The 13,241-nt window shown below is 48.0% G+C and overlaps 1 protein-coding gene across 3 annotated transcripts in view; it reads right to left on the bottom strand.

The window, feature by feature from the left end:
- Positions 1 to 13,241, bottom strand: part of INTS4 (integrator complex subunit 4) — a 33,694-nt gene that overhangs the window by 5,841 nt on the left and 14,612 nt on the right. For 2 of the 3 annotated variants that reach the window (XM_065678864.1, XM_065678865.1), the window contains exons 12-19: positions 12,161 to 12,303; positions 11,273 to 11,388; positions 8,580 to 8,713; positions 7,232 to 7,389; positions 3,172 to 3,265; positions 1,988 to 2,068; positions 1,465 to 1,595; positions 565 to 624 (exon numbers count right to left, since the gene is read on the bottom strand). In XM_065678864.1, the coding sequence (XP_065534936.1) occupies positions 565 to 624; positions 1,465 to 1,595; positions 1,988 to 2,068; positions 3,172 to 3,265; positions 7,232 to 7,389; positions 8,580 to 8,713; positions 11,273 to 11,388; positions 12,161 to 12,303 (917 nt within the window). The remainder of the gene's footprint in view (positions 1 to 564; positions 625 to 1,464; positions 1,596 to 1,987; positions 2,069 to 3,171; positions 3,266 to 7,231; positions 7,390 to 8,579; positions 8,714 to 11,272; positions 11,389 to 12,160; positions 12,304 to 13,241) is intronic. The other variant, XM_065678866.1, reaches the window with a different exon arrangement.

Genomic DNA, 13,241 nt, shown 5'->3' with positions numbered 1-13,241 from the left:
CATCACTTAACCAGCTACAACTGCAAAGCAGATCATGAATAAACGGGAATTGAATCAGAACTAGAGATGGAATTCTGCTCAGGCAACTCTGGATACCTGCATCTCCAGGCTACCTATCCAATCCCCCCCCTAGTCAATGGAAAAACACTGGGCATCCCTATTTGGCCTATTTTAGCCATCTCAATTAGGAATACAATGATAGGAGGACCTTTCCAGTGAGAGGAGAGCTGAGTGAGCACTTCAGAAGTAGTGGCCATTCAACATCTATGTCTGGGCGAGATGACTGTCACCCTGAGCATGTAAATGGTTCATTCACTCTCATTTACAATTTAGAAACTTGTGATAAAGAAAAGGGATATTCCTTCCACAGAAAGCTCTTCCATTGATCCCACATTTAAAAGGGAGTTTCCTTCTTGCTTAAGCACTATCTCATGGCAGCAGTCCCTGAGGTAGGACAGCAAAAGGGGAAGGGAGACACAGATGAAAACCAAATGGGATATTCCCCAATGACAATGATGGGGGGAACTTCGTAACCTACAACGAAGCAGCAATGAAGTTTCTCACCTCTGAAAGGAATCCACTTCTTGCAGGAACTTCTCACACATCCCAAACAGGGGCTCCACTCTGTAATGAGGAGAACATTCCTTGCCTTAGTTTCAACCAAAGAAAACGGGCTCTGGGGCACATTTTGGTGTGCTGGAATCCAGTTCAAGCTCCTAAGAACTTGCAAACTGGAGGCCAGAAGAGTGTTCCCCATGAGAGAAGGAAACAAGTTGCCATCTCCCTCCCCAAATCCATATCCCCTGCCCACCGTCATCTGCATAAGACACTAAGTAAGTTCCCAAGGCCTCTGTTAGAAAGCTATTGACTTTCTGCCTACAAAACAAGAGGTTAAAAGGCAAATACACAACAGAGCTCTACGGCAACACAGTGAACTGATGACATCAAACTTGAAACTGAAGGAATTAGGTACATTAACCCACTTTGCTCTAATTCCCCCTAATTCTAACCCACCCAAACCTATTCATTGACTTCAGCAGCCAAAATGAGCCACATGAAGCCTCCAAAACTTGCTACGACTCAACAAGTAATACTTAATGAAGCCAACATTAGCGCATTCTTTAACACATGACTTAAATACATCCCAAATACCAACTCTACAACATTTTTAACCTATTTTTATGTTCTGAAGGAAGAGAACTCAACCCCCAAAACACATCTTCCTCATATATTTGTCATCTACTACAGTATTGGGCATTATGAGTATTTATAGTACTTATTTAAATAGTATTTCTATTGTAGATATAACGGCAAAAGAAAGCTCTGAATTCTTTTCGCTAATGGTTACTGGCATGTTGTGATGTTTTATGTGCCCAGTTTATCCTTGCTGGGTTTTAACCAAAGCTTAAGGAAACTGAGCTTAGCGTTAACGCCATGAGGACCCTTTCCCCAGGTCCTCCTTACCCTCTGGTGGTCCGTGCAGTCACTATCAGCTGTAAGGCCTTTGCCTGCAGCCTCATGTGGTGAATGATGACCACTTGTCTGCTTTCCACCCCGCTGTACATGAACTCCATCTTGTATGTTTCTTCCAAGATCTGTCAAAGGGGCGGCACAAGGGTCAGAAACCATCAGGCTCTAATAAACTCCTGCACATAGCAGGTTTGTGATGGCACCGAGCTGTGTGGTGCAGTCAACACGATGGAGGAAGGGATGGGATCCAGAGGGACCTGGACAGGCTGGAGAGGTGGAAACACATGAACCTCATAGGGTTCAACAAGGTCCTGCCCCTACGTCGGGGCAATCCCAGCACAAACACAGGCTGGGGGAGAGCGGATGGAGCAGCCTGAGGAGAAGGACTTGAGGTGCTGGGTGAGGAGCAGCTCCCCATGACCCAGCTTCAGTGTGCGCTTGAGCCCAGAACCCCCCCGTGTGCTGGGCTGCACCCCCAGAGCATGAGCATCCCCAGACCCAGCAGCTTCCACCTCACCTGCTTTGCTGCAGCAGATGCCAACGCGTTCTGCTTCAGGTACAGAGGAGCTGCCACGTTCCACAGCTTCTCCTGCAGGGCCTGCAGAAGAAACACCAAGAAATGACAGTAAATACCAAGTTCAGATGGAATATTTCTAGCATTGTGGTGGATGGGCTCAGGAGCAGGGAAGATGCTCTGTCTCACTGCTGCACACCAGCAGGTTGCTTAAAAAAGAGCCAAAGATTCATTTTGTGCTTTTAAATATAACACAGGGAACCGAGGTCTCCAAATTACATATTCTTGCTGTAAACAGGAGCTCGCTTTGTTGCTTCACTCAGAATCATAGAATAGTTAGGGTTGGAAAGGACCTTAAGCTCATCCAGTTCCAACCCCCTGCCATGGGCAGGGACACCTCACATTAAACCATGGCACCCAAGGCCCTGTCCAACCTGGCCTTGAACACCACCAGGGATGGAGCATTCACAGCTCTTCTCTGCCCAACCTGTAGCTGTGCCTGGGACTGCTCCAACCCCGGTGTAGGACCTTGCACTTCTCAAGCTCTAAGCTGGCAGGAGCATTCATGCTGGTCTCTTCTTCTTCTTTAGGTGTTTGAATGTAACTTACACACTTGTAAAGCAAGAACTAAAGGAAGCAACAAACAGATTTTGAGAAGAGGCTCGATAAAAGCTTTGCTATGTAAAACCAAGAAGGGGTTCTAGTTTGTGTAGCTGCCATTTGGCATAGCTCACACTGCCCTCAAACCCTTGGAATACATTTCTCACCCATAGAAGGCATGTTAGATGTTCTGTATTTATATGTTCTATACATACACAGAGATACCTATACAATTGTTAAATATCAGGTTGGATGTAAGGCAGAAGCTCTTCCCTGTGAGGGTGCTGAGGCGCTGGCACAGGGTGCCCAGAGAAGCTGTGGCTGCCCCAGCCCTGGCAGTGCTCAAGGCCAGGTTGGACACAAGGGCTTGGAGCAAGCTGCTCTAGTGGAAGGTGTCCCTGCCAATCCAAACCATTCTGTGGTTCTGTAACTGGCAAAGTCACTGCATAAATGATGTGCCAGAGGAGGGAATCGGGATGATCAGAACTCCAGGAACCTGCTCTTTCACCATCCATCACATGGAAGTGCACCGCTGTGATGGGGGCATTTCCAAAGAGGAGCCCAACAAACCCCAGGAGAAGCCAGACCTTGATGAGGAGGAGCTGACACTGAAGGTAAGTCGCAGTGAAGTCTGCCATCCCTGCCAGCTCTGACTGCAGCTCTCCAAGCCTCTGAAGATCACTGAAGCATATGGAAAAGAAAGAAAGAAAAAGCCATTAAGACAGCAAGTACATTAACCTAAATGCACTCAGAATGAAGCAACAATGAGGCTACTTCTGCATCCTGCTTTTATCCTTAGAATAAGCACCAGAAACAGCAGCAAAACCCTCACTACAACACAGATTGCACCTTGGGCCTTGGCCTGTCTTTTCTTCTTGGACACCAGCACAGCTGTGGTGTGTCACTGTCAACCTGCATTACTGACAGCCCTATGGGAACCATACAGCACAGTGGTTCCAGCTTGAACTTAAAGCACTCCAGACTTGTACAGCAGCTAATGGCCCATTTGTGCTACTCTGCTGGCAAATCTCCGCATGTGGGCTGGGATAAAGTGTTTGGAATGTGTCAGGCTCGCCCAACCAAGTGAATCTGAAGTATAGCTGCCTTTTTAACCAAGCTGCATCCCAACATAATGGTACCTCTCCAACTTGCTGTCGTGTGTTGTGTGGTATAAGCATCTCCTGTAAATCAGAAGTAGCTTTTAACCTGATTGAATGAAAAATGACAGGTAATGGAATGCAAAAGGCTTCAGTTCTCTACCCTTAGACACATTTTAAACTCAAAAGCATGTATTTGAGGCCCCACTCGCAGCACTCTGCGCAGTTCTGGTGTCCTCAACATAAGGACATGGAGCTGTTGGAGCAAGGCCAGAGGAGGCCACGAGGATGAGCAGGGGCTGGAGCACCTCCTGTATGAAGACAGGCTGAGGAAGTTGGGGCTGTTCAGCCTGGAGAAGAGAAGCTGCGTGGAGACCTCAGAGCAGCTTCCAGTGTCTGAGGGGGTCTACAAGGATGCTGGGGAGGGACTCTTCATTAGGGACTATAGTGACAGGACAAGGGGTGATGGGTTCAAACTGAAACAGGGGAAGTTCAGATTAGATATAAGGAGGAAATTCTTTCCTGTGAGGGTGCTGAGGCACTGGAATGGGTTGCCCAAGGAAGCTGTGAACGCTCCATCCCTGGCAGTGTTCAAGGCCAGGTTGGACAGAGCCTTGGGTGGGATGGTTTAGTGTGAGGTGTCCCTGCCCATGGCAGGGGGGTTGGAACTGGATGATCTTAAGGTCCTTTCCAACCCATTCTGTGACTCTAAGACAACAAAACTCATTTGTTGCCGCAGACCTGGAAACAGGTTGGATGAAGTGGATTCAACTCCACATTTCGCTTTGATCTCACGTGTACTAAAACTATCACTCTCCTTCCGCATTTCCTACTATATTATTAAAAAGAATGTATTTCTCTTCAAATGACTCTCCTTTTCTTTTTTTTAGATTTATCTTTGCATTTCTGATGCAATTCTGAAGGTTTGGCTCTGCCAAACCAGAAGGCTCCTGTGTGCAGAGACATCCAAAGCAAGCTATGAGATTATCTGTATAATTTGCAGCTAAAGGAAACCTCTTCTCAGCAGGGAGGGTTTGTGCCTTCCTTCAATGCAACAGCAGCAAAGCCAGCCTGAGCCTTACACGTTGACTCCATCCCAGAGGGAAGAGGAGACTCCTGGGTGCTTACTTCCCATGTCCTACTTAATGCATTACAACACATCAACAGGGAAGCCATCTCTCAGCTAACAACCAGGCAGATATTCCATTTCCCAGTCTTCTGCTGTTCCCAATTCCACCAATTCTATTTCCTTACAAATCTCAGACAGATTTCAACATCCCTGCAAGACAAAAAGATCCTGTTGTGTGGATGGAGAAACTAAAGCACAAGGCGTTTCTCAGAAAGCTGCCTTACAGCTTCAGAGCCTGGGGGATGAATGTCAGCCTTCAGTGTGGTCCCAAGTAGACCCCAGCTCCATGACACTAATGCTAAAGGAGGAGGGATGTCCCACCGCAGAATCCACTGCTGTGAGCTGCTTCTATCCCCTTCTGGTTGTTAAGGCAGAAAACTCTTGCCCTCTGCAAAATAACCTTTATCACTTTGGTTTGGTCTTAAATCCTCCTTTCTCTTAAGCTGGTTCCTGGGTGGTGATCCCAGCCAGAAAAAAGCCAAGGCAATGATTTCCATCAGCTCCAAAGCATCACTGTCCTTTACTGCGTGTAAGTTACACATGAGCCATCTCCAGCGTGATTCCTACAACCCACAGTCTGTGAGGTTTCCAGACCTCCATCATGCCTGTAAGACTCGGGATGCTCTGCCAAGAGGTGAACTGTTCTAAGCATTTAGTGCATTAAATGCTTTGAGGTTGTGTTTTAGGTTGTTTCAGCTTCAAAACAGCTGAAGGGAAAACCAGGTAGTGCTCACAGTTAGGTTTTGAGTGAGGAGGCACTGTTTATTCTCCACTGCAGGTGGGTGTGAAAGCAATTCGCAGCTACACGTACAGAACAGGCAGCTGTTTGGGAGGCAATGAAAAAGAATAAAGCTCTTTGGAATGCCGTATTCTAAACAAAGGATTTAAATTGTTTTTCTACCCCTGAAAATAAAGCTCTTCTCTTCTTTCCAACCAGGGGAACTGCATCAAAAGGAGCCTTTTCAAGTGTTTTGTTTGTCTGAATCAGTCTAGAGCTGAAATGGAAGAGGCAGCATGAAATCCACGTTCTGAAGCCACACCGCGCACTCTAATGACATAACAGCAGAGAGCAACACGCAGGAACATTGTCTGTTCCAGGAAAATCTCTGATCTTCAAACTGATGGAGAACGACAAAGTCCTCTGTAAGTGGTAATGAAGAACCCCACAAAGCACCAGAAGCAGGTCCTCTCCTGCTGAATGAAAGGCCACATGGAAAATGGAAGAGGGAAGGGGACAATGACTCTCCCTCCCCAAAACCAAAACCCTTTGTTCATGTACATTACAGTTAATACAGTCCAAATGAGGGACTCCTACAGGGAAGGAGCCCTAGGAATAACACACAAATTGTCACCCATCAACCAGAAAAGCTTAGAGCATGTTTTATCACAGCAACAGTCCAAGAAGATCCTTCTTCTTCCTCTTAGAATCATAGTTTGGGTTGGAAAGGACCTCAAGATCACCCAGTTCCAACCCCCTGCCATGGGCAGGGACAACTCACACTAAACCATCCCACCCAAAGCTTCATCCAACCTGGCCTTGAACACTGCCAGGGATGGAGCACTCACAACCTCCCTGGGCAACCCATTCCAGTGCCTCACCACCCTAACAGGAAAGAATTTCCTCCTTAGATCCAAACTTCCCCTGTTTCAGTTTGAACCCGTTACCCCTTGTCCTGTCACTACAGTCCCTGATGAAGAGTCCCTCCCCAGCATCCCTATAGGCCCCCTTCAGACACTGGAAGCTGCTATGAGGTCTCCACGCAGCTTCTCTTCTCCAGGCTGAACAGCCCCAACTTCCTCAGCCTGTCTTCATACGGGAGGTGCTCCAGCCCCTGATCATCCTCGTGGCCTCCTCTGGACTTGTTCCAGCAGTTCCATGTCCTTTTTATGTTGAGGACACCAGAACTGCACACAGTGCTCCAGGTGAGGTCTCAGGAGAGCAGAGCAGAGGGGCAGGATCACCTCCTTCGCCCTGCTGGTCACGCTCCTTTTGATGCAGCCCAGGATACGGTTGGTTTCTGGGCTGCGAGCGCACACTGCAGCCGGCTCATGTTCATTTTCTCATTGACCAGCACCCCCAAGTCCTTCTCTGCAGGGCTGCTCTGAATCTCTTCTCTCCCCAACCTGTAGCTGTGCCTGGGATTGCTCCGACCCAGGTGTAGGACCTCTTACCATGCTCCAAAATGCTGTCCCTCCAAAATGCACATTGATTGTTCAGCAAAGGAGAGCCAGACCTGAGACCATCAGCTCTATCTTACTCAGACCATGAATGTTGTGTTATCATGATGCTCTCCGGAAGAAGGCTCAGGTTAAGTGCTCAGTGCCAAATTACAACCACAATACTCAGAAGTAAAGCAGCTGCCACAGAGAAATTGGGAATCCCGAACAAGTCTCCATACACAAGTGAGCTTCCAGCCTTACCGGATGGTGAATTCCAGCAGCTCCTGGATGCCCTGGGGGTCAAGGTGCTGAAGGTTGTAAACCCTCTCCAGGCTCTGATGTAAGAACTGCTGGGAAGGATCTTCATGGGGTGTAATGCTGGGAGAGACAGGGGAGGACACCAGCTTCCTGCCTGGCAACTGAACAAGAACAAACACATGCAAACAAAGGATAACTAAGGAAAAAAGCCCAACACAAGCAGAAAAGATGGTGATGGGCACAGGTTGTTCCTGGGGAGATTCCAGTTGGGACACAAGAGGGAAATTTTTCCCATTAAGAACAATCAACCATTGGAATAACCTCACCAGGGAAGTGGTGGCCCCCCAGCATTAGACACTGTTAAGATGGGGCTGGACAGGGTTCTGGGCATCTAGTCTAGGCCATGCTTTGCCAAGAAAGGTTGGACCAGATGATCCCTGAGGTTCTTTCCAACCTGGGAATCTGTGATTCCATGATTCTATGAGGTAGCAACATTGCAAAAGGCTGTCACATTATTTAACAACTTGCAACTGACAGCTCCAGTTCATTTCTCAAACCCTGAGTCTGTATGAAGGATTTAGAGCCTGCATCTCAGTTAATATTCCCCATGTGTAATCCCCTTGCAGCTGGAGAGCTTCGGGTTAAACTTCAGCAGCCCTTTGAGGGAAACATCTTCTTCATCTGGTAACTCTGACACAGAGAAGTCAAGGGAAGCCCAAGACCACACAAACTGCCATTAATTTAATGAGCTGCACTAAGACTTAAAACCAACTTCAGTCCCACCTGTACTTCCATGAAGGAAAAGCAAACTTTAAAGCAGAAGGGAACACATCTCAGTCCTGAGGATGCTCAGGGGCTGGAGCACCTCCCGTATGGAGACAGGCTGAGAAAGTTGGGGCTGTTCAGCCTGGAGAAGAGAAGCTGCGTGGAGACCTCAGAGCAGCTTCCAGTGTCTGAAGGGGGCCTATAGGGAGGCTGGGGAGGGACTCTTCATTAGGGACTGTAGTGACAGGACAAGGGGTAACGGGTTCAAACTGAAACAGGGGAAGTTCAGGTTGGAGATAGGGAAGAAGTTCTCCCCTGTGAGGGTGCTGAGGCACTGGCACAGGGTGCCCAGAGAAGCTGTGACTGCCCCATCCCTGGCAGTGCTCAAGGCCAGGTTGGACACAGGGGCTTGGAGCAAGCTGCTCCAGTGGAAGGTGTCCCTGCCCATGGCAGGGGTTGGAGCTGGATGAGCTTTAAGGTCCCTTCCAACACAAACCAGTCTGGGATTCTATGACAGACATGGAAGACACCAGCAATAGCCATAGCAGAAGTTATGAATAAACCAAACCAAAGTGGTTCAACTTACTCTTAAGGGAGGGACCAGATGAGAGAGGCTGTCCCGCAGATAGGCATAATGTCTGAACGTGTGATCAGAGAACAGGGCAGGCATCGTTGGGCAACTTTTAGCAGCATTGAAAATCAGAACCAGAACAGCAATGTCTATTGAAATGGAGAGTTAAAGAAAACAAACCGACAGCAAGAAACCCAAAACCCCAAAGCATTCTATGATGCTATGAAGAGCAGCTCCTTGGGGATGGCAAGTTAAAACAACAGCTCAACAACCCTTTTTTTCTGCTTGAGATTTGCTTGGGAATGATCTGCTCATTCTTTACAGCTTGGGAATGCAAAACCCAGAGGCGGGTGTCTGAGTGGATGAAAACCAAGGACAAAGTACAAATATCACAGGATGGGCCATACTGGAAGAAGGATGTTAGTGCAGAATGTGGGATGGCTCAGAGGCAACACAAAGGCCAGAAGCCAGCAAGCACAAATGCAGAACAGGCTCATCAGGTTGAGTTTCACTCCTCCTCATCCTCAAAGCTTACTCTGGGCTTACCAGTGTGGTACCCAAACACCATCCGAAACTGAGCATTCTCCTTCGGAAATTGAGACACACACACCACCCCCCCCAGTCCTGATCCAGCTCTGGGGCAGCAGCACAAGAGGGACGTGGAGCTGTTGGAGCGAGGCCAGAGGAGGCCATGGAGCTGCTGCGAGGGCTGGAGCAGCTCTGCTCTGGAGCCAGGCTGAGAGAGCTGGGCTGGGGCAGCCTGGACAAGAGAAGGCTCCTGAAGGGGAGACCTGAGAGCAGCTCCAGTGCCTAAAGGGGCTGCAGGGAACCTGGAGAGGGGCTTGGGACAAGGGCCTGTAGGGCCAGGCCAAGGGGAATGGCTTGAACCTGCCCGAGGGGAGACTGAGCTGAGCTCTTAGGCAGAAGCTCTTCCCTGTGAGGGTGCTGAGGCGCTGGCACAGGGTGCCCAGAGAAGCTGTGGCTGCCCCATCCCTGGCAGTGCTCAAGGCCAGGTTGGACACAGGGGCTTGGAGCAAGCTGCTCCAGTGGAAGGGGTGCCTGCCCGTGGCAGGGGTTGGAGCTGGATGAGCTTTAAGGTCCCTTCCAATACAAACCAGGCTGGGATTCTGTGTTTCTATGAAAATGGCTGCATTTCCTACGATGCCCCAAATCCCATCCCTCTTAAACAGACCTAAACCAAACCAAAGAATCAAGCATGGGAAAATGACTCTGGAATAGGAAAACATTTTCACAGCCGGAGAGCCTGAGAAATACAGTGGGGAACTGAAAGCTTCACTCAGTTAACCCAAAGGCACTTGCCTGCACATGGTTGACCCCAATTGTAAGATCTCTATCAGGAGAGTGTGAAAGGATCCCAAAACAAATCTTATGATCATCTCATGCATGCATGAGGAAGAAGTAGGTTCAACTCAAGAAGTGACTGAACCCTTATGTCTCTCCTCCTTTAAAACCTTCTGCATCCCTGGGCTGCCAAGCACAATGGTTTCCACTTAGCAAACCTATGTCTCCCCTTTACCTAAAATCTTCTCCAAATTAGCTATTGAAGAAATCTGATTCAAGTTTCCTGAGTGCTTTGTAGCAAAGAAAACCACATTTTCCATTAACAGTTTACACTGGAAAAACACCATCCAGGTCTAACTTGTAGTTTCTGGCTCCCAGGCCTGTCTTCATGTAACACACCTCCATAAGACGTGGTCTTATTGGAGGCCAATTCACCTCCAGAACAGTCTCTGCTGTAACACTCTTTTATTCAGGGCAGGAAGGTGCACTGAGCTGAACAACAGCTTTCCCCCACCACAATGTTCCTTCAATTCCCAACTCAGGACAAACTGACTCAAATTATCACTCAACCATCAGCTTAATCTTTCTCTCCACCCAATTCCAGCCCTTTCCACTTCTCACAATGTATTTGTTTAATCTGCACAGAGTTTGGAGCTGATGGCTTGGGTCTGGGGAGAGAAACAAGGAGGAGATTCACAGAGGGAGAGACTTGTTGCAGTTGAACACGTCTCAACACGCATCAGAATTAACATCGCATTCTGCAATGGCACAGAGGGAAGCAAAGGGAACGAACAATGGGGGGAAAATGGCATTTTGCATTTCCAAGGCATCTCCTATTGTTAAGGATAATGGTATAACAATAACAGTTCGTAATCTAAAGCATGAGAAGAGCTAATGTTAATAGGAGGAGTTCTGATTTTACATTATGTCAAAAAGATGATTAATTTACAGCATGATGGGCTCTGGGCCACTGCTGTACTAAGAGGTGGTGCTGCTCTACACACTGCACAACAGTGAGCACAGCACAAGTTTTACCTATAAAGAAAGCAGAGAAGGAAACCCACTCTTATTTAAGAGCTAAAGCACCTTCAAAACTAATGCAAACCAGTTTGCACATCAAAGGACTCATCTGCAACGCCTCACCCTTGACAAATTGCCTGATAAACACACTATTCATCCCAGCATCAAGAAGGTCAATGTTATACCACATTGGGATTGATGAAGATGGTTCCAGACAACAGTTATTCCATCACTTGCTGAGTAATAAGACTCAAATGGCAAAGGGATTCAGAAATAGCTCCAGGACTGTCTTCTACACCTGGAAATCACTTAAATGTGAACATTAGGAATGTACGAATTCAATCTGTTACAGGCTAAACGATCAACTGGCTTCACGTAAAAGATACAGGCTGGGTCATCCATGTCTGGTTCTGGAGTGTCAAAGAATGGATGTGTGCTCAGCAGCTCTGGGACTAAGGGAAGCACCAAAGTGGGATGCCTGCTCCCCAGGAACTTCAAGCATCTGCAAACACACAGATCAAAGTATCTCTTAGTTAATACGCACATGGCAGAACACAACATTTTAAAGCATCATTATGCTGCAGCAGCACTTTCAGCATTAAAATCCTACTGTCCAAGCCTGTCTCTTCACAGCTGAGTATGTGCATTAGTATTTGATAGGATCGAAGAAAACTGAGGGGACAGCTTGAAAAAGCAAGCAGTAATAAAATGGTTTATTGAAACTGTCCAGAAATGCTTAATACCTGGAGCTCTACAACCAAAGAAAAGCTTTCAGACTAACACTGACAAATGAGTGTGTTTTATTCATCAGAAATAAAGGAGGAGATAAAACCCCACCCAAATAAACCCCCAAACTCCAAAACCAATGCCAGAGTACACTGGAAGACAAAGCAGACTAAAATAAGTGTTTCCAATAATACCCAAGAATTCCATCTCAAACCATCTGTGCTGGAGCATCACTTCCTTTGTTGCTCCCATTTAACGACCTCAGACAGAAAATGTCCCTCCAACAGCACAATGCCACAACCCATCCATTTGTCCCCAGGGATACAACCAGCTCCTGGTAAATACTGCTGTTTAACAAAGTGTCAAGTAAGCACAAAACACGAGTTGCATAAAAGAGAGGAGGTTTTAAACTGAGGGCTGAATTCATCTTGCCTGGACTACAACAGGACTATTCACCTGCAATACCTGTTACCTCCTTGGCTAGCTCAGTATTTGCCCGAGCCCTTGATTACTAAGAATAGGAAAAGAAGGACACTGAACACACTCACTTCCATATGGATTCTCTGTCGGTGGGATACTTGGTCAGGTTTTTCAGCAGCTCCACCAGCGCCAGATGGATGCCTTCCTTAGTGGAGACGTTGGTGCAACACAACAGTTCATGAAGTGCTTCCCGAATATCCCTTGAAGAATCCTGAAAAACCCAAACAAATCCCAACCCAGTCACCTCTGAGTGCTAAGATGTGCCTGCAGACAGGTTTCCTTTGGAGAGAGCAGTTCCTGCTCCTTGCCTGATTTAGTGTTAGAGGCATCTGAAGAATAACACACATTTCTAGTTATCACAGCTAAGCCCAGACCCAGCAACTGCTGCAGGGTCTCCTGCTGGTCTCATCCACGCTGTGCTGCATTTACTGGAATGAATGGGCACTGCTTTGCTACTGACTTTCTCGACCAGAATAAGAATCGCTGTTTGGTTTGGGTGATGTTGTACCCTTAGGAATAGGCAGTAACGGAAAAAGAAGGCGCTGGGTAACTCAGCAAAACACAGGCTGGGAGAGACGGAATGGAGCAGCCCTGAGGAGAAGGACTTGGGGTGTTGGGTGAGGAGCAGCTCCCCATGACCCAGCTTCAGTGTGCACTTGAGCCCAGAACCCCCCTGTGTGCTGGGCTGCACCCCCAGAGCGTGAGCAGCAGCTCAGGGAGGGGATCCTGCCCCTCTGCTGTGTGAAGGGGAGACCCCCCCTGCAGCCCTGATCCAGCTCTGGGGCAGCAGCACAAGAGGGACGTGGAGCTGTTGGAGCGAGACCAGAGGAGGCCATGGAGATGTTGTAAGGGCTGGAGCAGCTCTGCTCTGGAGTCAGGCTGAGAGAGCTGGGCTGGGGCAGCCTGGAGAAGGCTCCAGGCAGTCTTCAAGCAAGCTGCTCCAGTGGAAGGTGTCCCTGCCCATGGCAGGGGGTTGGACCTGGATGAGCTTTAAGGTCCCTTCCAACAACAACCATTCTGGGGTTCTATGGAAACACACCAAAGACTGCTTTATTGTCTCTGGAGAAGCCTTTTATCATTCAACACATGAAGCTCAGTTTCAGCTTTAAACAGGTTAAAGTTCCACAAGCCTTTAACCCAGTCACCAGC

The sequence above is a fragment of the Lathamus discolor genome, chromosome 4 (assembly GCF_037157495.1).
Source record: "Lathamus discolor isolate bLatDis1 chromosome 4, bLatDis1.hap1, whole genome shotgun sequence".
Lineage (NCBI taxonomy): Eukaryota > Metazoa > Chordata > Aves > Psittaciformes > Psittacidae > Lathamus > Lathamus discolor.
Note: the sequence above shows the minus strand (reverse complement) of the source record. Positions and strands in the feature narration are given on the sequence as shown.